The following is a 27,392-nucleotide window of genomic DNA, read 5'->3' on the forward strand; positions in this document are numbered from 1 at the left end:
TTCTCGACGACTCCACGACTGTTTTAGACCTTTTCAAACCGGTCGCATCACTAAAACCTTTACTGACCGCTACTCTACTGGTGTTACACATTATTGATTGTTCTGTGTCAACAGTGACAGGTGCTCCAATACAAACAGCATTTAAAGACGTACTGACAAAATCAATAAAGGGACATTTTTCTTAAAAAAGAGTCGACTAAGAACACAGATTTAAAGTGCAACTTCTGGAAAATCACTGAAATTGAGTTCAAAATCTGCTGCTGGTTGAATGTTTGTTGACATTATTTATTTTAGTAATTCTGTATCAATGTGACTCCTGATGAATGAGAAATGTGAAGCCAGAATTGAACTTTATCTCTGTACTGTAAATCCTAATTTCTCACACTTTATCATGCGTAGAATAATAACTTTTTTAATCTTTACACCCTACGTAACAAATCAACTGACAAAGATGAATTTGTACTGTTAGCATCATACTAGTTCTGACCAGTAAATACGGTGATGTGTCATTTCATTCAGTGAGGAACTTCAACTTTTGTGCAATTCTACCTGATGTCTTGCTGCTCTTCTGTCTTTTGTTAACAAAATGCATTAAAGTCTGTTCTTGAAAACTTTCTTTGCAATCTGTCCCATAATTTATTAAAGTAACGAGATTCTGATTTATAGTTTGGTATATTTTAGTATGAATTCGACAGTAAAAAGTTTGTATTTTTTAGTGAAAACAGCATGTGATCTGAAGGATAAAGTAGTTTTCCTAAGAAATATAGAAATGTTTATTTGTATCTCTTGAAGGCATTTAAATGTAGCAGCGTTATCTAACTACACAACTATTTAACTTTACAATGCAATGAAAATGTTAATGTTTCGCACAATTTTTTGTGGGATTTTCCTGAAATCTCCACAGCTAAGATTTCATTTTCACATTGTAGCTACATCATTTGAACATTTATTACAACATTTTAAATTGTAAATGTGACGGCCATCAACAGCTGATGACCAAATCTCGGTGGGACGTGAAGGATGTTTAAAATTCAGAACATCATTCATTAGAATAACGTGGATTGTTAGGTTCAGTTATAGATTTTCAACGTGGATACAAACTGAATTATTTATTTAAACTGAAGTTTATTTTCTCACGTGTTCAACAAATATTTAATATTTTCAATAGTTTACAGTTCTAATAAGTCTGAAGGATAAAGTCATCTTGTAAAACAATTTCAAATACATACACACAATAATCAGATTACTGGTTTACTTTGGAAGTCTGGTAACTTAACTTTTCTGTAATATTATTGTTCAGAATTAAAAGCACAAACTTTACAAACTGAAGACTCAGATTACAAAACATCAGGCAGTTTATCTGAAACATATTTCAGAGCACAGTACACGTTGTTGAGATACTTTACAAAATATTTACATAGCACTTGTTTTACTTCTGTTTATTTTTCATTGTGACTTTAACAGGGAAACAGAAAATAAACTGAAGGAAGGATTCAATGGGCAAACATTTAGAGATTTTATCAAATTAAACAAACACATGAGACGTCAGTGTTCCTGGTCAAAGCTGTAAAAGTCTTTTCTAGTTTCATTCTTCTTACCAGGAGTGCCACAGGGTACGACACTCGGCCCTCTGACATTTTCAAAGGAGGATTGAATCATTTGCAGCTTTTAAACAAACTATTGTCTTAAATGTAACAATTTTGTTTTGTCCCATTTTTAACCCACTTCTACCGTCAGCTGGAATTCAATGAGACGAACCTCGAAGTTGCCACCAGTTGAATCTCTTGGTGTTTTATTATCTCAGGTGCTTGTTGCTCGCGTTCACATTTGTGCACTGACCGGTCCTTTCACCAGACCCTGCTCTTTGCGTGCCACCGGCGCGTGAATGCTACAGTCCCGCGCCTCGCAGAAACCCGGCACGCCCGCAACCCCGAGCATGCCGGACTGGCCGACCGCGCCGGGGAAGCCGCGGGGGCCTCGGGGACCCTCCATGCCGTTTTTGGGTTCTGCTGAGTGACCTGGCAAACCTGCGGAGAGGAAATGACAAAATATATAAACCTTTTTACAAACAAGCAACATGTTATTGTATATTTTCTAAAAAATTATAAAGTTCAATATGATATTGAACAATTTATAGACTATATACAGTGATGTAAAAATAATCTTATGGAAGTCAGGTTTGAGAGTGGTTAACGCCTTAAAAAAAGTTCTACATTGGTGCATTAAAACAAAATAAATGATTGTACTGGAGTAGATTGTGCTTGATTTGATCTCTCTTCTCTTCCCTATATGTTTTGCTTATTTTATTCTTGTATTATTTCTTTATTCATTGTTTTTTGTCTTTGGGACAAAAGGGTTAATTGTTGATTTCCTGATTTGTTTTATTTTGTTGTTTAAAAAGAAAAAAGAAAGAAACAATTAAATAAAATGACGGAGCAGGATAACATTCAGAGAAAAAAACTTTAAAGTCACAAAATTTTTTAAACTTTTTTGGATCAACTTCATCACATCCCAGACGCACCACTTGCAGAGTATTATTATAAGTTGCCATCGGATTTATCAATAAGGAAATACTTTTTGATTTTAGCGCAGAACCACCATATTATTTTATAATATTTACTCTTTACTATCACAAGCATCCAGACTCTGAAGTCGGGTTAAGTCGGTCAATAAGTTGATTGTGGTGAATTTCAATTATCGAGATAATAATGAATATCGTGAGAAATAGAGCCTGATTTAAAAATACAGGAATTATCAGGTAGGAAAATATTGTATTTATTTCTCCTTTATTTATGCGATAGTATCTTATGATTTATGAGTACCTTATTTAAGATTGTCTGTTTCTTACAAAAAAAAAGATGTGTCCAATCTTTCTTGCAATATAAATATTTGTTTCTGAACAAAATGTAAGGTAAAGAGACTACAGTATGTTAAATTGCCAAATATTGCAAATATTTTTGGCCAGGGTAATGATGACATGAATCTTCATATCGTCCCATACCTTCTTCAAAGGGGACTTCTGTATTCAGAAGAAAACAACAAACTGATTTTACAGTTTTTTTCCTGGTAAATTTACAACTTTAATCTTCAGAGTTTCTTTTCTTACTGTTAACCCCTTCCATTTTTTTAAAATCTGCAATGGCCCTAATGATGTCAAAGTGTTAATGGTCGTGTGGAGATGAACATGAAGTGTCGCACCTCTGCCGCCTTGTGGTCCGTCGGGTCCCGCCAGACCTTTACCTGGATCACCTGTGCTGCCTTTGGGTCCCTTTTGAGCTGGTGAGAGAAAACACAAAGCGACGAGAGAGCTCCATTCAGAACAAACATGTTTTTCAGTTGATTAGCGGTTGAAAAAGTAAATTAATGTGTGTTCAAATTTCTTCTTTTTAACGATTACTGATTTTTTTTTCAACTTGAATAAATAACAATTGTTGCCCTGACATAACTAAATCCATCCTCTCTGTTCTGTTCAGCTACACACACACACAGGATGTGGACGACAACACAACGTTGTGTTTAACAGCCAAAAACACGTTTATTTACATACATTATATTTCAGGCTAGGATTAAAGTGAAACTGTTATAAATCTGAGACAAATGGAGTAAATGCTGTTCATTTTAAGGGGATTACATCATCTGAAAGCATGCTTTACAATCTTAAAGGCACATTTTTAATTTGTTAAAACATGTTATTCTGTAATTTGAGCATATGAATTACTGAACTGAAAAAAAATAAGGAATATAAAATCAAAACGTTCTTCTGCTCATGTGACGTGTCGTCCACAATGCTTCCGTTACATTTGCACGTTTTTCAGATGTATAACCTCATGGACGCGGATGTTTAAACTGGATGCATGAAGAATGAACGTGTGATGTTACCTCTGTCGCCCTGCGCTCCTTTCTGTCCCTGCAGTCCTCTGTCACCTGGAGCTCCTCTGGCTCCTTTCACTCCGGTTTTTCCTGCTTTGCCCTGATAGGTGGAGGCAGAAATGGTCCAATTAGTCCTTAATTTGGTCATTTTTGAATGTCGCTGTAACACGGGATTCTCACACGTCCTGTGCGTTGTTCTGATGATCAACAACTTAATCCACTGTCGCTGAAGAGGAATACAATACATGATGTGTTTTACAGTGCTTTTTAAACAGGCAGTAGGGATGAGCATCGTTAGGATTTTATCCGTACTAGTACTCTTATTGATTCTGCTTATCGGTTCAGTTTCTTATAGATACGAATATTGGTTCTTTTTGACTATTTTGTGAGAAGAAAAAAGACCATTAATTAGAAATAGAATCAACATTTCTTAATTATTCTTGTCTGTAAACAAATATTGTTACTTGAGCAGCAACACAAGAACTTCTAAAATCTGTTTTATCTGTGTTTTATTGTCATTTTTAAGATATTTTTTTAAGATGAACTACATTTGGACATGATGTTTTCATACGTTGTGCCTACTGGCCTACTTTAAAGAGACTGTTCAAAAGAAAACAACATACTGATGTGAGGTTTTTTTCTCCTAAATTGAACATTTTAATCTCAGCGAATATACAAGATTTGTTCTCGTACATTTACAACTCTAATCTCAGAAATTCATAGTTTGTTTGTTTGAATTGTGGCCCCCCCCTCTCGTGGTTCTGTAATCAATCCCAGAAAATAAACAAAAATACCCCAAAAAACACAAACTAATCCAATTAAAAATGTGTTGAAATGAATCTCGTTTTTCAAGAAATGGGCTTTTTTTGTGTGAAAACTGAAAATACAGTAATTTTTATTGTCATTTTAAGATATTTTAGGCTTTTTTTAACAGTAAAAACTGAAATTATTTCCCCACTTTAAAGTGGATCACTGAAACAACGCAGCAGACTAACACTGACGCCTCCTCTAGGTCTGGTGAACTGAACCAATGAACCGTCTCCACCATCGTAGAGCCGCGAGGCAGCAGAGAGGAACTTACAGATTTCCCCGGTGACCCCGACAGCCCTTGTCCCCCCGGCGGTCCGATGAGGGTCCGGTTGTTGACGGGGCAGCCCTGGGAGCACTTGGCCCGGATGGAGGCGGCGTACTGGGAGATCTGGGCCGTGACCACGCCTCTGCAGAGCTGCAGGACCTGCTCATCAGTCAGACCAGGACCCTGCGGGACAAAAAACCACTCAGGTTATATCTTCTCTACGTCACGGCGACAATAAACACCAACTTTAACAAGTCCTTTAATCTTAAAATAAGGTTTGACATTTTTGGAATATATACGCAAATAAATAAGAGACATCTGATGAGTTTCACTTGCTTTATATATTATATATACTTCAGCTGAGCAAGTTTACGTCAATGAATCATTTTAAATTCAATAAACTAATACGTGAAAAACTAAAGCATCATCTTGTACATATGGACACTACTATTTCTATCATTTAAAGATGTTTATGATTTGTAAAAATTATGTTAAAACGCATAATAGGACAACTGGAAAAGACTGTAAATACTGATGGTTACTTTAACCCAAGAACATTTAATCTCCATGAAGAAAAACATCATTTTAATTGCACTTAACGAAATGTTTACAGCGTTTGTCACAACGCTGACTGAAGTGACAAAGTGAAAAAGCCAGTGATGAAATACTATGAAAACCTGTTTATGTTTTACATTTATTTCAGATTGAGTATCAAATTCAAGGAAATCAGAAGTCAATCAAAACCTTTAAAGTTAATTTTTTTTTAAAACTGCCCAAACTGTGACTCACAGAGGGACCAGGAACTCCTTTGGGTCCTGCTTGGCCTTTAACGCCGAGGTCACCGATGGCACCGCGTTCTCCTCTGGTACCCGGGACGCCGGCCGGTCCGACGGGGCCGGGGATGCCGCCGCGACCGACCGCACCTTTTGGTCCACGCTGTCGGGGGGGGAAAAGAAGGACGCAGAAGTAAAAAAAATGAAAGCGTTTGATCACATTATTATTATTGTCTCTTTTACAGCTGCTGACTGTTTTATACTGTATACATCCTGTTTATAGGGCCAAAGATCCACTTTATTTTACACCTTTAAAAAGCTATTTAGGACAGAAGTCATGAGCCTGACGTTTACCATTTAATAATATGCCTAAATTATATAGAAGTCTGTAATAAAACACAATGTCTTCTATCGTTTTGGAAACTCCTGAGCTGCATTTAGATGTGTGTGTGTGTGTGTGTGTGTGTGTGTGTGTGTGTGTCTGTTAATAAATAAAGCAAGCACCTGTCCTTTGTCTCCACCGTCTCCCACGCTTCCCTGAACGGAGACACAAAGAAGGAACTAATCAGTGAGTGAAAACCCAGACAGGTGTGGAAACAGGAAGTGAAACGGGGATGACAGCATGAGGGACTTTCATCATCGCATTGTAAACAGATTACCTTTTGTGCTTTAACGGCTTTAATGCCCTTCTTCCCTGCTGCGCCCTGCAGGGAAAAACAACATGACGACATCATCAACAACATGGAATCAAAGAGGAAGTTGTGACTGCGGAGGCGTTGCTTGAGTTACATGGTTGAATGAAGAGTTGTTTTATCGTAAACAATTAGTTAATCAACAGTGGGTTTGTTTGACGGCAGAGGAAGGGGAACCACCGTCAAGTCTGAAGCTGCTCAACTCAACTTTATTGATATAACACCTTTCATTCAAAGAGCTTCAAACAGGGCAAAACTGAATCAAACACATTTAAAAAAAACAACAATACATAGAAAAAAATTCCGCAAGGCTAGACATTACAATAAAACAATACAAATAAATAAATACAAATCTAAATAATGAAATAAAATTAACACCAGGGATAAAAAAAACAAATGTAAAAAAAATGAGTCAGTAAAGCTGACTCTGATTCTAAGTTCGATATTGTGAGCAGAAGGATCGTCTCGACGCGGTGACGGCTTGCAGCTAGCGGTGCTAACGGCTCTAGCGGTGCTAACGGCTCTAGCGGTGCTAACGGCTCTAGCGGTGCGGACCGTTAGACAGAGCTAACGACGCGTCCTCAAACACTCACCTTGCCACCATCGGGTCCCGTCTCACCTTTGGAACCCTGGAAGACATTCAGGTGACGGTTCAGGTTGTGTTACTTCATTTACGATCATATTTAAAGTTGCTCTTTGACGTCTGATATCCAATAAAAGATGGATATCAGTCTGCTGTATATTGATAACCGGTAGTTTGTGTTGAACCCACAGTCTGGCCCTGCAGGCCCTTCGATCCGAGTCTGCCTGGTACTCCGGCGTCTCCTTGCTCTCCTTCAGCTCCCTGTTGAACAAACGGACCGAATGACACTCAGTCAAAGGGATTAACTCATGATGAATATATATTCACGTTTAACCGGCACATCTAACAATTTACATTTCTATTATTCAGTGGGTTTTATTTCCCATCTCTATGTATATTATTATTATATTCTATCCCTGTTTTTTATGTTCATTCTGCCTATTTCTTTTGTCCAAATACTATTATTATTATGATTATTTATTTATTTATTCATTCAGCCCAAAATAAATAAAGAGTATCACATTTTGTAAAAGTAAATGTATGAATATATACATGTATATATTTAAGATATTAGACAGAAGAGATCATGTGACTTGGTTCAGTTGAAGAAGGTTTAACTGGAAGTAAAAGACATTTGAGGTTATAAACTTTTCACCGGGAAAACCCCTCAAATATCAAAAACGGAAGACGAGACCACAGCTTTCTTTGTAATGTGATGATCAGACGGTCTGGAGTTTTTCTCACTGGCTTTCTGTTCAGGTCTTATTCTATATTTTCTAAATATTCTGCTTTTGAGCTCTTTTTTCTAGAATATATATACACACATATATATATATACTCTTCCTATTAACTTAGTTTTGGCATTGTATTTTTGGATTTTGCTCCTTATTGTTATTGTTATTTTGCACCTTTATATGTTTACTCTTCACCTTTTATATTGCAGCTCCTGCACAACAGGTTCCCTGTGTGTATTCTTAAACTTTTATCTCATCTCGTCTGTGTTAAAACCTGCTGAGGAGAACCTCGAGGATGTAAAATCCTTGGATCGGAGAAAGTTTATAGCTACGGACAAAAGAGAGTTAAACTTCAGCTTTGCAGATATTTCCAAAGTCCAAATAGTTCAAACTATTCTACTAATTGTATTGAACCTAAAGTTAGCTGTTTAGAACCGGCTTCTTCTACTTTAAATCTAGATCTCTTTGTGTGTATTTGCATTTTTCTTTATTATCTGATTTTCCTCTTCTTTGTGAAGCATTACATTACATTACAGTCATTTAGCAGACGCTTTTATCCAAAGCGACTTACAATAAGTGCATCAACATTGGTAATCAAGAGAACTACTAGTCACCAGAAGTCATAAGTACATTTCCTTTAAACAAGCATCTAAGAGCCTGAAGCAGAGCATAACTCAGAGCCAAAGTACAGAAACAAGAGAAACAGTTAGTGCTATAAGTAATACGAATACAATAAGTGCAACAAGCTAGTATGAAAACAATAAGCGCTAAGTGGAAGGCTCAGGGTAGAGCTTCCTGAAGAGGTGGGTCTTCAGCCTGATGAAAGATGGGCAGCACTTTGTCTATAATCTATATATTATCATTAATCACTATTGTGTTTGTATAATTGCTAAATTCTCATGCTTTTGTCTTTTTTTTTTTTGATGGATGGAGGCCATGTTGTAGTTTAAAAATAATTTGTTCTATAAATGAGCAGAAAACGTTCACAGATGTTTCATTTTGAACTGACAAACTCTTCTGTAGACGTTCCAGATGTGACATGAAGTTGTCTCTGTGTTCTTTGTTTTTCTTTCTTTCTTTCAGAGATGTTCTGCTGTGGTGTGTCTGACCACATTAACGTGAACTTGAATAAATAAACAGTTTAACCTCCTGACAGCTGAGCTGACGATCATAATTATATGTTGTGATACTTTGAGGTTACTTTCAATTTTAGATTTACAACCGAAACCGACTTCTTCAGAAAGAATTACAGAATAACTTCCATGTTATTCCCTTCTTCTTCTTCTCCTTCCCCTTCTTCTCCTTCTCCTTTTTCTGCTTCTTCTTCTCCTCCTTCTCCTTCTTTTTTCTTTTTCTTCTTCTTCTTCTTCTTCTTCCTTTTCTCCTTCTCCTTCTTCATCTTCTTCTTCTTGTCCTTCTTCTTCTTCATCTTCATCTTCTTCTTCTCCTTCTTCTTCATCTCCTTCTTCTCCTTCTTCTTCATCTCCTTCTCCTTCTTCTTCTTTTTCTTCTCCTTCTTCTTCTTCTCCTTCTTCTTCTTCAATGCTGTTATCTCGAGATGACAGAGCTTGATAACGGGGTTCATTTACGTTGATTATTTCTTTCTTGCGGAGAAAACAGTTTTGTTTTCTCGAGATCACGGGATCATTATGGAGAAAAGGGTGAATCTGAGCCGTTGGTTGCAACAGTTGTCAAGACGCCATCTTTGCTCGCTGGCACTCCTGATCTCGAGATGACAAAACCTGTAATCTCATTTAACAGCTCCTGTAATATTTTACTTCTAGATTTATTTTGCGGCAGTATTTTCCTCATGATAATATAAACTAATAATTAATATAACTATTTAGTCAATGAGCTCATCCATTTGTTTCCCTGTAAGTCAGGACTCAGAGGTAGACTGACTGCAAAGGAAGGTGAAGGAAGTCCCCCCCTTGTTGCTGCTTGTGGTCAGGCATCACCTTTAAAACCACGAGTCAGGAATCAAACCTGTGACTTTCAGAGCTCACTCACCCTGGCGCCCACTCTTCCTCGAGGTCCTTTCACTCCACGGTCCCCCTTACTGCCCTGCAGAGGAAGAACACACACTATTACGCCGAGTAGTCGAGTTTGTTTTATTCAAATATCTATTTTAAAGCTCACATTTCGACCTGGAGAATCATACATTTAATGCTTTTATTTACGTCTGTGTTTACGTCAAAATGTCTTCTGTGAAAAAAGGGCAATTAGCAATGAGTTGTTTCTTTAACGAGTGAACTTGTGATCGGGCCTCAGAATAGGAGACAACAGATGTTTGGACGGACATCGTCAGGATCACAATCGCACAGGATCACGATGAAGTGGGGGTTCCTGCCTACTTGTTCATTTCATCCAAACACAATATCAAATGACTCACATGAAATTCAAAAGAGCTGAAAAAAACCCCCAATGAATTAAAAAAGTCCCAAAGTGGACAGCAGTGAGGATCATCCAATCAGAGAGCTTCAAATGATTCTGCTGTGAATTACTAATTGTGTGACTTTAAAACACCAAAGTCACACTCCTGAACATCGCTACTGCCCCTTTATTAAGACAAGAGCGTTATGAGTTGCCACTGATTTCCTTTAGGGCCAAACTGGACTAAAAATTAATGAAAGTATTAATGTAACTTCTCATGTGGATTAATAAAGTACTGTATGTATCTGTCTCCGCAGCGTTGAGCCTTTATGTTCCTTACCTTGACTCCGAACTGGCCAGGCTCTCCCATCACACCCGGGACTCCTATGGGACCCTGAGGAGGACAAACAACAGGGTTTGTAAAAGGGGGGGGGGGGGGGACTAAAGATGGCAGACTGAACTCTAATCAACTCACATCTTCTCCGGGGTCGCCGTCACTGCCCGGCAGGCCGCCAAAGCCTTCACCGCCCTCAAGAGAGAAAAAGAGCGAAAAGAAGTTCAGCAGAGAGAAAGAAACTAAATCATCGAATCTAATTCTCCATTCACCGGCTTGTTATTTTGAATCTAACGTGTAGATAAGATGAGTGTTTCGATTAAAGGACAAAGGTGGTTGTTACTTCTTCCGTCTCTCTTTCAAACTCTTAAACCAGAGTTGGTGATTGTTGGAACAGAGGAAAGACTAACAAAGACAGTTTTAATGAATGCTGATTTTAACCTTTTACATCAGCTTTACGTCAACGAGTTTAAATACGCGTAGATATTCCTCATGCAGCCCCAGATGACGTTTGCTTTGTTTGTATGTCGGTGTCACAGCTCCTCAGTAGGAGTCTATTGCAGATGTGCACCAGTGAACTGGGCATGGACCAGTGTGACATGCACATGATGAATGTTGTGAAAATGCGAAACATGTCAACACATGTCTACTTTTACTTTTACCGAGGCTGCAGTTTTGGTTTCAGTTTGAAGTCTTTTTTTTTTTTTTTTTTTTTAAATGTGTTTTGGTGTCGATAAGGGGAAATAATAATGTGTTTTTATCGATTCACGTGAAGCTCAAAGCAACAGAGAATACTTTTTGGGGAAGTTACATGTGCTTTTTTGGTGCTCCATGTATATATATATATATGTGTCACTGGTGCTGTCCAAAGGAAAGATTGTGAAGATATTTTCAGTATCTGCTCACCAGTTTCTGTTTTACTCTGATTACATCACCTTAAACACAGAGGTGCGGTCTAAATGAAGCACTGTCTGAAGAAAGAAAAAGCAAAACTAGAGAGATTCTACAGCAATTTGGGTATTTTTCTGAGGGTGAAGTGTACATTTTTTAAATTCATTACAGAAACTAGAGATGTCACGGTCAAAGTCAGATGATACAGAGAATGTGACGAGTCGTGGGTTGAAAGGACTTTTAAAATAGTATTTCCTCGTCACAAGTTTGCTTTGTTGGGATAAAAAAACAATGTTATTTTGTGATTATAAGAAACACAGTTGTCACATAAATCAGTGATCTAAACAACACAAATTGTCATTTTAATTCTCCTCATTCGGATTAATCAAACGGGATGTCACCGTGTAGCCCCGCCCCTAAAGCATCCCCTGCTTTATGGTCTGCTTGACTCTAAATGTTCCATAATGTACGAAATGAACATCATGCTGTATTGAAGAAGACTGTAAACTAGAGATTGAGACCATAAACTCATGTTTACAATGTTTACTGAGGGAATAAATCAAGAGAGAAGTAGAGTCATTTTAGACTAGACTTCTATACAACCAGAGGAGTCGCCCCCTGGTGGACACTAGATAGAATGCAGCTTCACTTTTCAGAACCGCAGGTTGTTTAATCACAAGACATCAATTAAAATGTCTTTATCGTAAAGGCATCGAGCCTGAGGAATGCGTCAGGGTTTGTTTTCAGGTCTCACTTGACATGACTTCATACAATGAATGTATTTTAATTGTGTAAAAGAGGAGCGGAGGAGTTTTCTTTGGAGTTTTCTTGTGATTTTCCAGTTCACAAAGAGCACCTCGAACTAACTCTACTGGGTCCAAGAAGCGCTCCAAAAGAGTTCAGTAAATCTGACGAACACTCAGACGTCAGATTATTTTTTTTCCCAGCAGCATGTGACCACACACACACACACACACACACACACACACACACACACACACACACACACACACACACACACACACACACACACACACAGTTATTTAACAAACCAGAGAGCAGTCTGTAGCTGTCAGTCACAGTCAGTAAGCAGGCTGTGGTTCGGTGTTTTGCTAATGTCCTTAGGAGGACATTAGGAGGACATTAGCGAGGGTCAAACCTCTGACTTTTTAGCTGCTGACTGAATGCTGTATGTTTATAAACCAAAGCATGATCCATCACTTTGTGTTTCACATGCTGTCATATGAGTTTTTAAAAACAACAGTTTCTTCCTTTTTCATTTGTTTTCAATTATTTACTTCAGAACTAATAGATGAATGTATGTAGTGCGAGTTGTACCCAGCATGCCGTTTGGTGGTGTAACAGCGAACCCTCTGAACGGCAAAACCCCGCCGGCTGGATCGAAAAAACGTGTTTTCTTCAAACAATCGGCCAAAAACTACACCTTTTATCACAGCCAGAAGCTGTAAAAAAACGCCATTATTGTCAGTTTTTCATCTTTTTTCGACGGCCCCTGAACATTTTAAATGAGAATGTTCTCATTTAAAATGTTGCCCCAAACAAATCGTTTACTTTAATCAGATTCTGTTAAAAACATTGAACTGTGAGCTCCTCAGTGCAACGAGAAAGCCATGATTGATTCAGTCATGTGACAAAAACAGCACAAAACGTCAACTGACTACAGAGCAGAATATATTTTACTTTTACCTACTTTTTTCCCTCACACTGGTAAAACATGTAGACACTTGATAACAATGTTATATATATGTATATATATAGATTCCAGTGGTTTTTCAATTTTTGTAAAATAAATTATCACAAAAATTAAACATGCTTTTTTTTTAATGATTGATGTCATCATAACTGTGTTATTCTCACTAAAGACATGTTCTAGTTCTCTCTACTTCTACATGGTTCTGTTTCCATAGAGGAGCAGGACTTTTATTTTGAAGAGAAAATCGAGACCCTTTGTCCAGTAGTGTTTGAGGAATGTTGGACAGACAGACAAAAGAGGTTTCAGTATGTCCTCCATGGAAGTGATGCATAATAAAGGTCGTCATTGGGAAACTAAAACTCTCTCTTTGAAACGGAGACTGATGTTTAACGCACACACACACACACACACACACACACACACACACACACACACACACACACACACACACACACACACACACACACACACACACAGTGAGGTATGTGACCTGAGGATAAACTCACAGTGAACTATATTAATAAAGTAGAGAAACGTGTGTTTGTACCTTTGGTCCACTGGGTCCGGTGGATCCTGTCTGTCCAGGGTAACCCTGAGGACGACAAACCAAAACCAAGTATTTAATATCTCTGCACGAAGAGGAGTACACCATTTCAAAGACGATGCAAAGATTACTAATAACAGTAATAAGAGCAATTCAATTTCAGCAAACAAAGATCTACTCCAGTGTTTGAGAGGTTATTATTGTGCACTTATGTGGATTATAGAAAACGAATATGTTATTCTGTGCCTGATAATAATTTATCTAGCATAAAGAATAACTTAAGCACCTGCAAAGACATTTACTAAAAGGGATTCTGAGCTCAAAGTTTTGCCATTTGCATTGCCAGTGATGCTAACTATCCACGTTTTTAGACATTCTTTCAGCTCTAACTAGAAACGACTTATGGTGAAAAAGGTAAGAAAGTGGATTGAGGATCTTTCTCACGGTGTATCCGCTGTCGCCGACGTCACCTGGAAACCCAGGAGCTCCGATCTGACCCTGTGAGAGGAGACACGACGGTGAAAGAGACTTAGTGATGAACTCCGTCTCCCTCTGATGGAGAGCAGAAGGAACTACAAACAATGGAGTCACAGTATTTTAAACGGAAGAGCTCACTGAGGGGACTACTGCATTAAAATCAATAGTTTGGCTTTAATCAACAGGCGGAATGTTGACCCAGAGACACCCTTTGAATGAAACAATTAGGAAGAAATGCTTGAAGAAATGTAAAAAGAAAATAATACAGGAATAGATGAATTTTAGGGAAAATAAATACATAAATTTAAAAATGACTAAATCCAAAAATAATTTAAAAAATGAATAAAAAAATGAATAACATTTACATAAGAGAGTAAATAAATAGGGGAAATGATCCAAAATGAGATAAATAAAGAAGCAAATTAAATGTAAATATCAGTTTTTGTCAAATTTGATCAATTGATAAATTTCTTTTTAATTAATGTAATTTAATTAGTTTAGTCATTGAGTGATTTATTCTTATTTTTATTATTTAGACAGCTTCCGTGCTTCATTCAGGTGAAGTACTTCTTCTTCTCTGTTTTCGTACCTTCAGTCCGTCTCGTCCCTGAGGACCCTCTTTGCCTTTGTCCCCCAGAGACCCCTGAACAGAAAACACAGAGACAACACAAAACAGGAGAGGTTCATAACAAAGGATAGAAAAAACTGAATAGAAAACATAATTTGTTTTATGGAAAAGCAGACATGTATAAGGATTCTTTCATAAAACAACTTGATTTTACATTTTAGAAACAGGGTGAAAAAAATCAAAGCCCACCGACAGATAAAAGAGGAAATTACATTTTCATTGTTACTCAATAAATTCATTAATACAAAATGTATTGCCTTCACTTTACTTCTACATTATGATGCCACATTTAAGGTATAAATGTTTAGAAAAGAAACTATTGTGAAATATTGTTAAACTAAAAGATATTACATAAAAAAACAAGTGACAGCAATACATTTAGTCTTCAGTGTTTCAAACCTCAATATATACTAAATGTATTTCAACCTCTTTTAAAATAAAACCTAAATACCTTTCACACTTTTAAGAACAATAAAATCCTGTCTAATTAAAGACATAGTTAATTCTATTTCTTTAAATGTGGGTGTTTCAGACTTTTCTTTACCTTGATACCTGTACCTCCCCTTGGTCCTGGAGACCCAGCGCCACCACGAGGGCCCTGAAATACAACAAATAAATTAAATTAAATAAAGAATAAACTGTGAGTCTGTGTAGCACAGAATGTATAGTTTAAATACTAATAAGATGAACATATACTATATATAGTCGTGTGTTTCTGGTGTTGCAGACTGCAGCATATTTAAATGTGACTTCATCAGTCAAAACATTTACAAACTGAGCTGTTTAAGTGAGAAATACATTCACATAACTTGGTGCAGTTGGTGTGAAGAGTTTGGAAAAATATTAACAAAAACAAAAATGCACACATGTTGTTTAACAGCTGATCTCGACAACTGGTAAAACCCCCAAATTTTATACAAAAATGTTTTATTTTAACTAACAGAGATATAGTTTGATTAAAACTGACATTTATACAAAATGTTTTACTTTAACTAACAGAGATATAGTTTAATTAAAAGTGACATTTAGACAAAATGTTTTATTTTAACTAACAGAGATGTAGTTTGATTAAAACTGACATTTATACAAAACATTTTTATTTTAACTAACAGATATATAGTTTGATTAAAACTGACATTTATACAAAACATTTTTATTTTAACTAACAGAGATATAGTTTAACTAAAACTGATATTTAGACAAAAATGTTTTACTTTGACTAACAGAGATATAGTTTAACTAAAACTGACATTAAGACAAAAAAGTTTTATTTTAACTTACAGAGATATAGTTCAACTAAAACTGACATTAAGACAAAAAAGTTTTATTTTAACTTACAGAGATATAGTTCAACTAAAACTGACATTAAGACAAAAAAGTTTTATTTTAACTTACAGAGATATAGTTTAACTAAAACTGATATTTAGACAAAAATGTTTTACTTTGACTAACAGAGATATAGTTTAACTAAAACTGACATTTCGACAAAAATGTTTTATTTGAACTAAAACTGACATTTAGACAAAACAAATATTTTAACTAACAGAGATATAGTTTAACTAAAACTGACATTTATACAAAATGTTTTATTTTAACTAACAAGGTTGTGTCCTTACAGTCTCACCAGGACCTCCGACTCCTCCGCGGGGTCCCTCCAAACCGAAGTCACCCTGTGGACGTGAAACAAGTCACATGTGAATAAAACAGTCGCATTATTAAGCAAATCAATCGCTAGTTGTTTATAAAATATAATTCATAACCAGAATATTTAAAAAGAGCGTGTTGAACTGTAATTTTGTGTAGACATTTGCGTTGCTGATTTTTGAATATTTCCCTAATAAGTTTTACTTATTTAACTACGAAGAACTTGCTTTTTCATACGTCTAAAAGCTTAGGAGGACAGCCAAAACATTTAAAAACATTTATAAACGCTACAGCAATACATTTTAGGATTTATTATCCAGACAGAACAGAAGTCATATGTGTGAACCAGAAGTCACTGCTAATATCTACAGTACGGTATCAGAGTAACCCTGCAATCATTTTAAAGTTTAAAGTGTGTGTGTGTGTGTGTGTGTGTGTGTGTGTGTGTGTGTGTGTGTGTGTGTGTGTGTGTGTGTTTGTTTACCTTCAGTCCCAGCTCTCCCTGCTCCCCTCGGTCTCCTATAAGTCCAGGTTCTCCCTGTTAATGACAAAAAAGTAAATTAGGTTACTTAAGTTTAAAACTGGTTCTCTTAGAACTGCTTTATGAACATATTGTATTATGAGAAGAAGAAGAAGAAGAAAGAGAAGAAGATGAGGAAGGAGAAGAAGATGAAGAAGTAGATGAAGAAGAAGAAGAAGAAGATGAAGAATCTAGAATTGTAAAAGCTCAACATTAAAGTGAAACTAGTTTTTAAATTGTCACATTAAAACAACTTTAAAAACAGTAAAACTCTTCGTGTGACCTGACGTTAAAGAAGCAATCAGATCCTTTATTCAAGTTAAAGTACAAACACTACATTCCAAAAATATGAATTCAAAATGATATCGAAGCAAACGTTCTCAAGTATTATCAGCAAAATGTACTTAAAGTAAAAGTATCATGATGCAGAATGGCTCCTTTCAAAGAGTTTTATTATTATAGAATAATATATCATTCACGTTTTATCACTAACAAGTACATTTTACTGTTGTTTGTCAACGTGGAGACAGTTTTAGATACTTCTTGTACTACTGGGTAGATTAGTAGAATTGTACTACATCTCATCATAAAAGCAAATCACTCTTTTTTAATCGTAAAAAGTAACTATATGAGTGTCAAATAAACGTATTGGAGTAGAAATATAAAGCAGCATACGATGGAAATACTCTACTGAAGTACAAAGTTGTACTTCAGTAGAGGGTTTGAGGACTCGTTCTACCACTGTGTGTGATTTTGAGGTTTCCACTCAGCAGGTATTTTAGCGTTTATTGAGAATCGTCAGTGAAGTGTTATTTTTAAAGTCACCATAGCTCCAGAGAAACCAGACGCTCCGTCGTCTCCTTCGGGTCCAGCGTCGCCCTGCGGGACCAGACGTCACAGATCAACACAACGGACAAACACGGCAACTACAAACAGGAAGTGCTTTGTTAGTTCTGAGAACTGCATTTTGTATCTAAAGATGTATTTTATTGTCCTAACCTAAGACAGTGTTGTGGCCTCTGACTGTGTACAAAATTAGTTTTTACTTGTACTTTTGTCTCATGTTTGGCTTTAACATCCTTGTTTTAAGTGTGTCTGCAGCTTTTGTTTCACTTTCCTTCAGTTTGTTCCTCCGTGTTTTCTTTTACTTTCAGTTTGTGGTTACTAAAACGATGATGTCACTTCTGAGTCAGTGCAGGTGTATTTATTTACACGTTAAGTCATCATGCATCACTGTTTTACTGACCACTGGTCCGGTGTCTCCTCCTCTCCCCCGGACCCCTTTGGTTCCTTTATAACCCTAAAAACAAACATGTTAACACACATGGACACACATCTGGAACATAACTCTTATTCGGGATTCCTGGTCAGTAGTAATGTTGTGGTCTCTCACCTCTCTGCCTTGAGCTCCTGGCTCTGCAGTTTTACCCTGCAGACCTCTGGATCCCTGACAGGAAACAGAAAAAGAATCAACGATGCATACAGAGCAGGAAAAAGATCGAATTTGTTGCGTGCACATGCAGATGAACTATTACTGAACGCACTTTAAACTGAAAGTTGCATTCTCACGTACAAGATATAACCTCTGCAGCATAATAAACCTGTAGAGCGTCACGTTTAGTGTTGTGCTGCTATAGAAACAGAATACAGCAGGAATCAAGACATTACATTCAGTCTGCTTTAGAAGGAAGGGTCTCCTCGTGTCACCACAATCCTTCTAAACATTCATGTGTCCGTCTGTCACTTGAGCAGAACAGAGAGGCACTCAGATGAAGATTTTAGATTTATTTATTATATTACATATTATATTTTTAATCTCAGGTTGATGTGAGGCAATAAAACAACAGAGACAATGAGCCCCGACAAAGCAAAACAAACTAAGTTAAGAGTTAAACCCGGATAATTTGATTTTTTTTTTTTAATTAAAAAAAAAAAAAATTGTAAAATAATTTTGTAAATAATTTTGAAAAAAAATTGTAAATAATTTTTCAAATAATTTTTCAAATAATTTTTCAAATAATTTGTACAATTATTTTTTAAACAATTTTGTAAAATAATTTTGAAAACAATTTTGTAAAATAATTTTGAAAAACAAATTGTAAATAATTTTGTAAATAATTTAGTAAAATAATTTTTTTAATAATTTAGTAAAATAATTTAGCAAAATAATTTAGCAAAATATATATTTTTTTATAATTTAGCAAAATAATTTGTAAAATAATTTAGCAAAAGTAATTTGTAAAATAATTTAGCAAAAACAATTTCTAAAATAATTTAGCAAAAGTAATTTGTAAAATAATTTAGCAAAAATAATGTGTAAAATAATGTGTAAAATAATTTGTAAAATAATTTGTAAAATAATTTGCAAAATAATTTGTAAATTAATTTGTACAATTATTTGTAAAATTATTTGTAACATAATTTGTAACATAATTTGTAACGTAATTTGTAATATAATTTGTAAAATTATTTGTAAAATGATTTAGTAAAGCGACGACAGTCTGTAAAAATGGGTTTTAAGAAGATCGTTCCAGAGCCGAGGGGCCGTGATGTCGTCTTTAGTTAATGTGTTTTTAATGTGACGTCTGGTTCATGATGCAGCAATTTCCCTTTATCAAATAATAAAGTCACCTTAACCTTAACATAACGAGATAAACATAATAAACAGGCATTACAAATCATCAGAAAAACAGAAATTCATGTTTTGTTATTGGACTTAAACTCATTTTTAACTCGTTTTCTGTCGGTTTATATGTTTCCGAGGACATTTTAACATGAAAGCTGCCGTTACACAAATCTAAGAAAACTGTAAGAAGAACTGGATGAATGATGTCCAGCGGGACAAACAGCCGTGTTTGCTGAGAATAAAGTGGCCATGATGGGATGAAATGAGTCGGTACCTTTGGTCCCGCGAAGCCAGCGAATCCAGGCTGACCGGGTTCACAGTCGCACTCGGTCGGCCCCTCCTCTCCGAGGTCTGCGTCGCCCCCGGACTCCTCTGAGGAGTCGGTGTCCGGTCCTGCTGGACGATACTTGTACGGGACCTGAAACACAACAATATCACAACGGGGGGAATGAAAATACGCACTACAGACTTTTTACTGGTTGTGAACCAGTCTCAGTGTAGTCCTGGTCCTCTATATGAACCAGTCTCAGTGTAGTCCTGGTCCTCTATCAAACCTCCATCAGTACAGAGACCATCAGAGAGAAGATGGTCTGTTTCTATAGAGTTATTCTTAAAGCTCGTCATCGGAGCCACCGGGTCGGATTCTGGTGAAACCAGATGAACTCATGCAGGTTCACCAGAAACCCCTTCAGCTCAGACTCCAGCAGAGACCTGGTCCACCGTGGACAGACCCAGATCCTCCAGCAGAGACCGGTCCACCGTGGACAGACCCAGATTACTTTCCAGCACACATTTGGCTGATAATCCTGCCTTATTGTGATGGTGGAACAGAAACTTTGAAGAATGTACTTGGGGGCAGTTCTCCAAATCCAAACTATGCATTCTCCTGTTAATGAAGGTCATGTGGAGAGATGGAAAGCTCCAGAACAGCTACTAAATGGACCTTTGTAGGCGGAACGTGAGCCGCTCTGACGGCAGCAAAGACCTCCGGCCCTCGGCGGTCGTCATACCTTCATGGTCTCCGTGTCCTCCTTGGCGTAGTGGGACTCGGCGGTGGTGGCGTAGGGGAAGGCGTCCTCGGTGATCATGGTGACCCGGGTGGGTTCGGGACCGTAGGGGTCCTCGGGCCTCTGGTCCTCGTCGTAGCTGTGAGTCGGCTCGGGCGGATACTCTGAGAGGCACAGAGGAGACGAGACGGGACAGCATTGAGACTTTTAGTCCTGAGAACCAATGCTTTGAGGTGTGGTAGTGTGAGGTCGTCCTGGTGTATTACTGCAGACAGGAGAACGCTATATTCTCTTATATGTTCACTGCTTTACCTTGTTGTCAGAAAGCCCCGTCTCTGCCAGACTCCATTGACAAAAACAGTCATTTGACCCCGTCAGAAAGGTCTGTCTGACAGCAAGGTGAAGAGTGTGTGCTGCTGCTGTTCAGGTAGACTATCATCCGGTTGGAGTGAACAGTGCTCACCTGGTTGAGGAGAGGCTAAGCCGTTGTAGCGGTCGACCACGGAGCCTTCATAGGTGTGTTCCTCACCTGGACACACACGTTAAACACACACACATCAGAGCTGATTCTACTCTATCAGGGCATCTCTGTGTGGGTGGCTCGTTGGTCTAGGGGTATGATTCTCACTTCGGGTGTGAGAGGTCCCGGGTTCAAATCCCGGACGAGCCCTAACTGTGGGTCAAAGAAATCTTGCAGATGGATTATAACCTAAGCTGTATTATTGACATTAGAAGAGGAGAAAAAAAAGCACAAATTAAATTGTGTGTCAATCAACAAGCACCTCTAAATATTAATCTCAATAATCAGTGATTTTCGTATTGGACTGATTAGAATGTGCTCCAGCTTTTTCAAACATAATTTCCAGAAATATACAAATTTTCTGGTTTCAGCAGTGAAAACCCATTCAGATAGTTACTGAAAATAATCATCTGTAAATTGTGAGGAATATATTTTAGAATTTCTAGACCAAACAATTCATTCCATCCTAATCACAAACATATTGTTTGTTCAGCGCTCTCTTTTAATATTCAATATGCTTGTTTCCTACAAATAGAACATCATTTCATAATTAACACAAAACAAACGACTCTAGTTTTATTGGTTTCTAATTTAGTTTTGCTTTTATGAAAGCAGGAGTTAGGAGCTGTGAGAATTAAACGATCAGTTATCAAGTAATAAACGAATCGGGCAACTATTATGATAAGTGATGAATCAGTTTGAGTGAGAAAGAAAAGTTCAATCTCTCTGATTCCAGCCTCTTAAATGTGAATACGTTCTGGTTTCTTTACTCGTCTGTGACAGTAAAGCCCTTCTGGAGTAAAAGTGTCTTTGTGAGCTGTTACTGATGAATACAAGTGAACATCTGACCTGAGTGGTATCCTGAATATTCCTCCTGGCAGAGCGACGAGGCGACACACAGCGAGAACACGAGCAGACCTGAGAGGAGAGACGGCTGCAGGGAGGAAAACAACAACAACAACAACAACAACAAGTTATTTAAATATCATCTAACGCTGCATATGTCATCTGTATGAAGACCAGAACAGACCACGTGAGTCTGGTCCACCTCACAGCAAGACCATTCTGGATATCTGGCTGGGTTTTTTGGTGCAGAGCTGTGAAGATTGAGACTCACCTGAAGATCGTAACAATTTGAATTTATGGACGAGAACATTAAGGGACGAACCGATAAAGCACTTGTTCGGTCCCGATACGATACCGGGGCTTTGGGAATCCAGATCCGACTACGATAGCAATCGTTTTATTCATACAGCGGCTTTCAAGCCTCAGCACAAAGTGCGTTCCAGATTAAAAGTATACGATTCACAAACTGAGAGCATCGAGCAGCACTGAGCCCCAAAGAGAAACAGAAGGTGGAGCAGCTGCAGAACAAAATAAATGAATATGTTCAGATAAATAAGTGAGAACGTAAGATATGGGAAATAAGCTCAAGGAAAGGAAATGACCACGAATATATAAACACATAAGATGCAAACATCAGGAGCGATCTCAAATAAAACAGACAATAAAAGAACAAATTCTTCAATTCAAAACAGATACAAGTGCAAATAATGTTACTGTATTTATTTATTTATTTTATACATTTATTATTTTACTTTTTTAAATAATGTATTGTTACATATATTTTTAACATCGCTTTTGCTATTTCTTTTGAATTTATTTATTTTTTTATTCATTTTATTGTATTTATTTAAATGTATTATTTTTTTTTTTAAATAATGTATTGTTACTTATATTTTTAACATCACTATTGCTATCTCTTTTGAATTAATTAATTTTTAAAAATTAATTTTATTGTATTTATTTATTTATTGTATACATTTATTATTTTACTTTTTTAAATAATGTATTGTTACATATATTTTTAACATCACTTTTGCTATCTCTTTTGAATTAATTCATTTTTAAAAATTAATTTGATTGTATTTATTTATTTATTGTATACATTTATTATTTTACTTTTTTAAATAATGTATTGTTACATATATTTTTAACATCACTTTTGCTATTTCTTTTGAATTTATTTATTTTTTTATTAATTTTATTGTATTTATTTATTTAAATGTATTATTTTGTTTTTTTTAAATAATTTATTGTTACTTATATTTTTAACATCACTATTGCTATCTCTCTTGAATTAATTTTATTTTTATTTGATTTATGTTATTTTTGTATATAAAGTCTTTTTTTTAAAATAATATTTATCATAACTATTACTATCTCTCTCCATCTTTCTATGTATAGAAGTATTTACCGATTTATTTACTTGTCCTGAAATTTGCATTGAAACTTACAAAGTGAACTGCTGATTCATGCATTAAAATAGAAATTAAAAAAAGACAGCTGAGTAGGAACAATGGAGCCTTCACAGGTGAACACAGCATGTCACACCTCACTCCACTTCAAGAGTTCAGCTACATGAAAGTGGCTCATAGGTAACGAGTCTCTCTTTAAATGCGAGAGGTCTGGGGTTCAAATCCCGGAGCAGCCCTGACTCTGAGACAATACGCCTCACAGACTACAACTACTTATAAAACTACAACATGGAGAGCAGCAATACTGTCACTCACTTGTAATGCAAAAAGTACACATTCATTTATTAGAAGGTGACACAGGAGGATTATAGAAGGTCAGACATGTTGATGAAGACGAGGGTTGTATTATTATAACTTCAGGCACTTCACAAAATATCTAAACCTCGGACCTTTAGCCGGAGCTCCGGAGGGAGGAGGAGAGCTCAGCTCCCGGCAGCAGCAGCAGCGTCGTCTCCTCCTCCTCCTCCTCCTCCTCCAGGAGCAGAGCTTCTCCTCTCTGCTGGAGACCCAGGACGTATTGCTGGACCCTCTGGAGGGAAGGGAGGCAACGGGAGAACCAGAACCAGGACTGAGAGGGTCAGACTGTCAGACCCTGCTGCAGTAGAATGAGAGGTTTTCTAAAGGGACTCTGGTGCTCAGAGACACTACAGCTTTAGTCCACAGGGGGCGACAGAACCAACACTAAATGAAAGATCCTCGTAGTAACTTTAAATTATCCTTCAAGGTAAAAGCAGAGAGTCAGCCGTGGACAGTTTTTGTCAAATATCATAAAAAGACCAACGCTGACACTTCCTTTTCTTTTTTTAGAAAATAAACAAAAATGAACAGGGCTTAATTCATAAAGTGTTAATCAAATAAAAAATTCAAATATGAACCTTTTTGCCATATATCCATGAGGTACAAGAAGTTGTGTCCCAACACGTTTGCTGCTGTAAATGAACACCGACTGCTCAGGTCAGTTTGGGAACGAAGCAATAATCCTGACCTGCAGGACCTCCGGGGCAGAGAGGTGAGACAGGTCCTTCACTCGTGTTCTCACGGATCTTTGTTTGTTTTAGAGAAAACTAATGGCTCCTCTTTTTGTCACATGAAGGTGTGATACAGATACTTAAATGAATAAAATACTCTGGTCTGGTCCTGTAAGAGGCGAGGCTTCGTACGGTGAGTCTTTCAAAAGAAAACCCCACAGAGACGTAACGATACATCATCATCAAGCGCAAAGGAAAACGATTTACTGTCAAACTGAATGAGCTGCATGAAGCGGAGTATAACAGATTACAATAAAGATCTATTGTGTTGAAGAAGTTATATTGAAATAGTATCTCAGGACCGAACATCAAGACATTCAAACGTTTCAGCTTGATTCAACACACGTCGGTGTCAGAGTAGAACGTTTATCAGTAAGAATTTACAGGCTGCTAAAGTCACCAACGCCAAAGACAAATCTGCTCACATAACAATAATAATAATAGTAATAATAATAATAATAATAATAAGTCCACAAATTAAAGGCTATAAGACTGTAAACAAGTTAACAAACCACAGCTGATATTTGACTCTCTCTCTCCGTCACGTATACAAAGTAATTCATTTCATCTAAATTTGATCCCAGGTGACCCCCCCCCGCCCCCTCCCCCCCCGGGGACCACAAGCGACACCAAACCTGCAGCCCCCCCACCCCACCCCACACCCACACACACACCAACCAAACCCAGACCGTTCCCCTCTTACCTTGTCGCTGGAGGCTCCCATGGTGCTGCAGACTCCCCTCAGACCGGACTAGACCAGAGCCAGACTAGATCCTTTCAGGATACAGGATGTGTCTCCTCTCTGTGTCTCCTCTCTCTCTTCCCGTCCTCTCTCTCCCTCTCTCTGTCTCTCTCTGTCTCTCCAGGATCCCTCAGGTTCCCAGGCACTGACGGGTTCCTCTCTCTCGCTCTCTCCCTCGTTCTTCTTGTCCTCTCTCTCTGCGTCTCAACAGGGTGAGAAATACCTGAGCCAGAGTCCAGCATCATCAGAGAAGACTGAGAGAGAGAGAGAGAGAGAGCGAGAGAGAGAGGACGAGAAGAGAGAGAGAAAGCGAGGACGAGAAGAGAGAGAGAGAGAGAGAGAGGACGAGAAGAGAGAGAGAGGACGAGAACAGAGAGAGGACGAGAAGAGAGAGAGAGAGACAGAGAGAGGACGAGGAGAGAGAGCGATAGAAAGAGGACGAAAAGAGAGAGAGAAAGAGGACGAGAAGAGAGAGAGAACGAGAAGAGAGAGAGAGAGACAGACAGAGACAGAGACAGACAGACAGACAGAGACAGAGACAGACAGAGACGGGTGGACAAGTCTTTAACTTTATGCCGACGTTATTCTTTTCACATGTGGATCATTTTAATATCTGAAATAACTCTCTACCACCAACAACACATTAAACATAATATTCACGCCACGAAGACAACTTGAAATATGTTTTACAAGAGGCTGCAAGTACTTCACCTGTACTATGTAACAGAAGAACTACATCTTTACTGCTGAATAACTAATCAAAGTACAAAAAGAGTTTTGTTTTATGAGAAATCTAAAACATTCTAAAACGCAGCAACACTGACAAACTGTTTGAATAAATGAATAAGAATCATATATAATATATAAGGCAAAATATTTTAAATCTCCTCATAATTGATAATATATATATATATAATATATAATTAGCAGTGTAAACGTGTCTCAATATTACTGTAAGTAGCATCTATTTCCTAAATGGATTTCAGAATAAAACATGACTTCAGAAACCAACATTTCAAATTAAAAGACTTTTTCTCAACGACTGCAGAAACCTCGTGTGAACACTCGAAGACCCACTTTGATTCATTTTAAGCCTAAAACGAGAGTGCCCTTTGACCCCGTGGTGAAAGTGTGCCAGCTGTGACACTCCTGTCCAACATTCCACAAACCACTCCCGGCCAATCAGGCAGAGGCAGGGGGCGGGGCCTGTTCAAAATTGGCAAACACGTCATTTAAATTTGTGAAGCACAAAAAAAAAAAGCTCAAAATGTATGTTGTTGGTTCCCAAAACTTTATTTCTTTTCAAAAATGCCCTCATTTATGAACTTAGAGTGTTCTGACGTGTGACCTCATCACTTCTCCTTCTCCCGGTCCTCTCTCTTCTTCTTCTTCTTCTTCTTCCGGTCGTGGTGGTGGTGGTGGTGGTGGTGGTGGTGGTCGTCCGGGGAGCAGGAATCCCTGTGAAGATCATTGAGCCACTTTAAAAACTTTTAAAAAAAACAACATACTTTTATTAAAGCTTTATTCTACGTCACTCCTCCTCAGACCAGATATGGTCACTTCCTGTTCACTGGTTTAAAAAAACAAAAAACAACAAGATGGCGACGGGGAAAATCGCCAAACTCAAGGCTTCACAACATCAGTCCACAAACCAATGGGTGACGTCACGACGACTACTTGTTACACACAGTCTGTGGTCGTATCCCCTCATTTCAAGCATCCAGCACAAATAGAGCTCCTCACCTCTCTCTCTTCTTCCTCTTCTTCTTGCTCTCTTTGTCTGGGCTTCGTTCTCGGCTGCGACGGCGTCGGCTGTGTCGAGACTCCGACGACGCCGAACGCTTCTCATCCAGCCGGCGCCTGACGGACAAATTATATATATATATATATATATATATATATATACACGCTTTAATTTCCTGAATAAACAACATTACAGGAAAACTGATCGTCGGGAGGTCACGGGTCGTACCTGTGGGAGGAGAGTTCAGATCTGGTCGACTCCTCCCCCCCCTCCTCCTCCTCCTCCTCTCTCCACTGTCTGGTGAGCTCTCCTGAGTGGACGTTGATCACCTCTCTGATCACCTGCAGGGTTCCATTGTTTCAGTTTATACAGTTTAATAACGATAAGATTTGTTGTTTGATACTGCTGTCTCGTACCTCGGTGTAGGACTTCTTGGTGATGTGAACGTTCTTGGCTCGGTAAGACTGACGCCGCCTCTTGTAGTCCCTCATCTCTGCCATCAGCTCCAGGTGAGTCTTCGGTTCGTTCTGCTCTTCATCTAAAAGACAAAAAACA

General features: G+C 37.6%; 2 protein-coding genes, 1 long non-coding RNA gene and 1 other non-coding gene across 4 annotated transcripts in view; 1 reads left to right on the forward strand and 3 right to left on the reverse strand.

Annotated features, from left to right (window-relative positions):
* Positions 1-1,190: 1,190 nt before the first annotated feature.
* zgc:113232 (uncharacterized protein LOC541546 homolog) lies at positions 1,191-20,360 on the reverse strand. The gene is made up of 23 exons (XM_068729830.1): positions 20,190-20,360; positions 19,753-19,896; positions 18,246-18,299; positions 18,099-18,152; positions 17,678-17,731; positions 16,817-16,870; positions 16,305-16,358; positions 15,233-15,286; positions 14,650-14,703; positions 14,028-14,081; positions 13,587-13,631; positions 10,576-10,629; positions 10,441-10,494; positions 9,738-9,791; positions 7,183-7,254; positions 7,004-7,039; positions 6,378-6,422; positions 6,223-6,255; positions 5,735-5,881; positions 4,952-5,128; positions 3,880-3,970; positions 3,199-3,276; positions 1,191-2,027 (listed from the first exon to the last, which is right to left on the reverse strand). The coding sequence occupies exons 1-23, from the start codon at positions 20,358-20,360 to the stop codon at positions 1,822-1,824; spliced, it is 1,839 nt and encodes a 612-aa protein (XP_068585931.1). The 3' UTR covers positions 1,191-1,821.
* A 151-nt stretch (positions 20,361-20,511) lies between these two features.
* Positions 20,512-21,938, reverse strand: LOC137887127 (uncharacterized). Its single transcript, XR_011105023.1, has 3 exons — positions 21,855-21,938; positions 20,949-21,014; positions 20,512-20,649 (listed from the first exon to the last, which is right to left on the reverse strand). It is a non-coding gene; the product is annotated as an uncharacterized lncRNA (long non-coding RNA).
* On the forward strand, positions 21,084-21,155 carry trnap-cgg (transfer RNA proline (anticodon CGG)). The gene has a single exon. It is a non-coding gene; the product is annotated as a tRNA-Pro (tRNA).
* A 4,425-nt stretch (positions 21,939-26,363) lies between the features above and the next one.
* snrnp48 (small nuclear ribonucleoprotein 48 (U11/U12)) overlaps positions 26,364-27,392 on the reverse strand; it is a 4,196-nt gene continuing 3,167 nt past the window's right edge. Inside the window, exons 6-9 of the mRNA XM_068729900.1 lie at positions 27,254-27,375; positions 27,066-27,178; positions 26,837-26,953; positions 26,364-26,551 (exon numbers count right to left, since the gene is read on the reverse strand). Of these exons, the coding sequence (XP_068586001.1) occupies positions 26,446-26,551; positions 26,837-26,953; positions 27,066-27,178; positions 27,254-27,375 (458 nt within the window). The 3' untranslated portion in view covers positions 26,364-26,445. The remainder of the gene's footprint in view (positions 26,552-26,836; positions 26,954-27,065; positions 27,179-27,253; positions 27,376-27,392) is intronic.

Source organism: Cebidichthys violaceus, unplaced genomic scaffold (genome assembly GCF_023349555.1).
Source record: "Cebidichthys violaceus isolate CVI_PGR_0920_01 unplaced genomic scaffold, fCebVio1.0.p SCAF_48, whole genome shotgun sequence".
NCBI classification, from domain to species: Eukaryota; Metazoa; Chordata; class Actinopteri; order Perciformes; family Stichaeidae; genus Cebidichthys; species Cebidichthys violaceus.

Coding starts and splice junctions, on each gene's coding strand:
- zgc:113232 (XM_068729830.1), bottom strand. CDS start 20,360: ATGCATAGTTTGGATTTGGAGAACTGCCCCCAAGTACATTCTTCAAAG. Junction 19,897..20,189: donor GTCTGTCCACGGTGGACCAG/GTCTCTGCTGGA, acceptor GTTGTGTTTCAG/GTCCCGTACAAGTATCGTCC. Junction 16,359..16,816: donor AGGGAGAGCTGGGACTGAAG/GTAAACAAACAC, acceptor TCACGTCCACAG/GGTGACTTCGGTTTGGAGGG.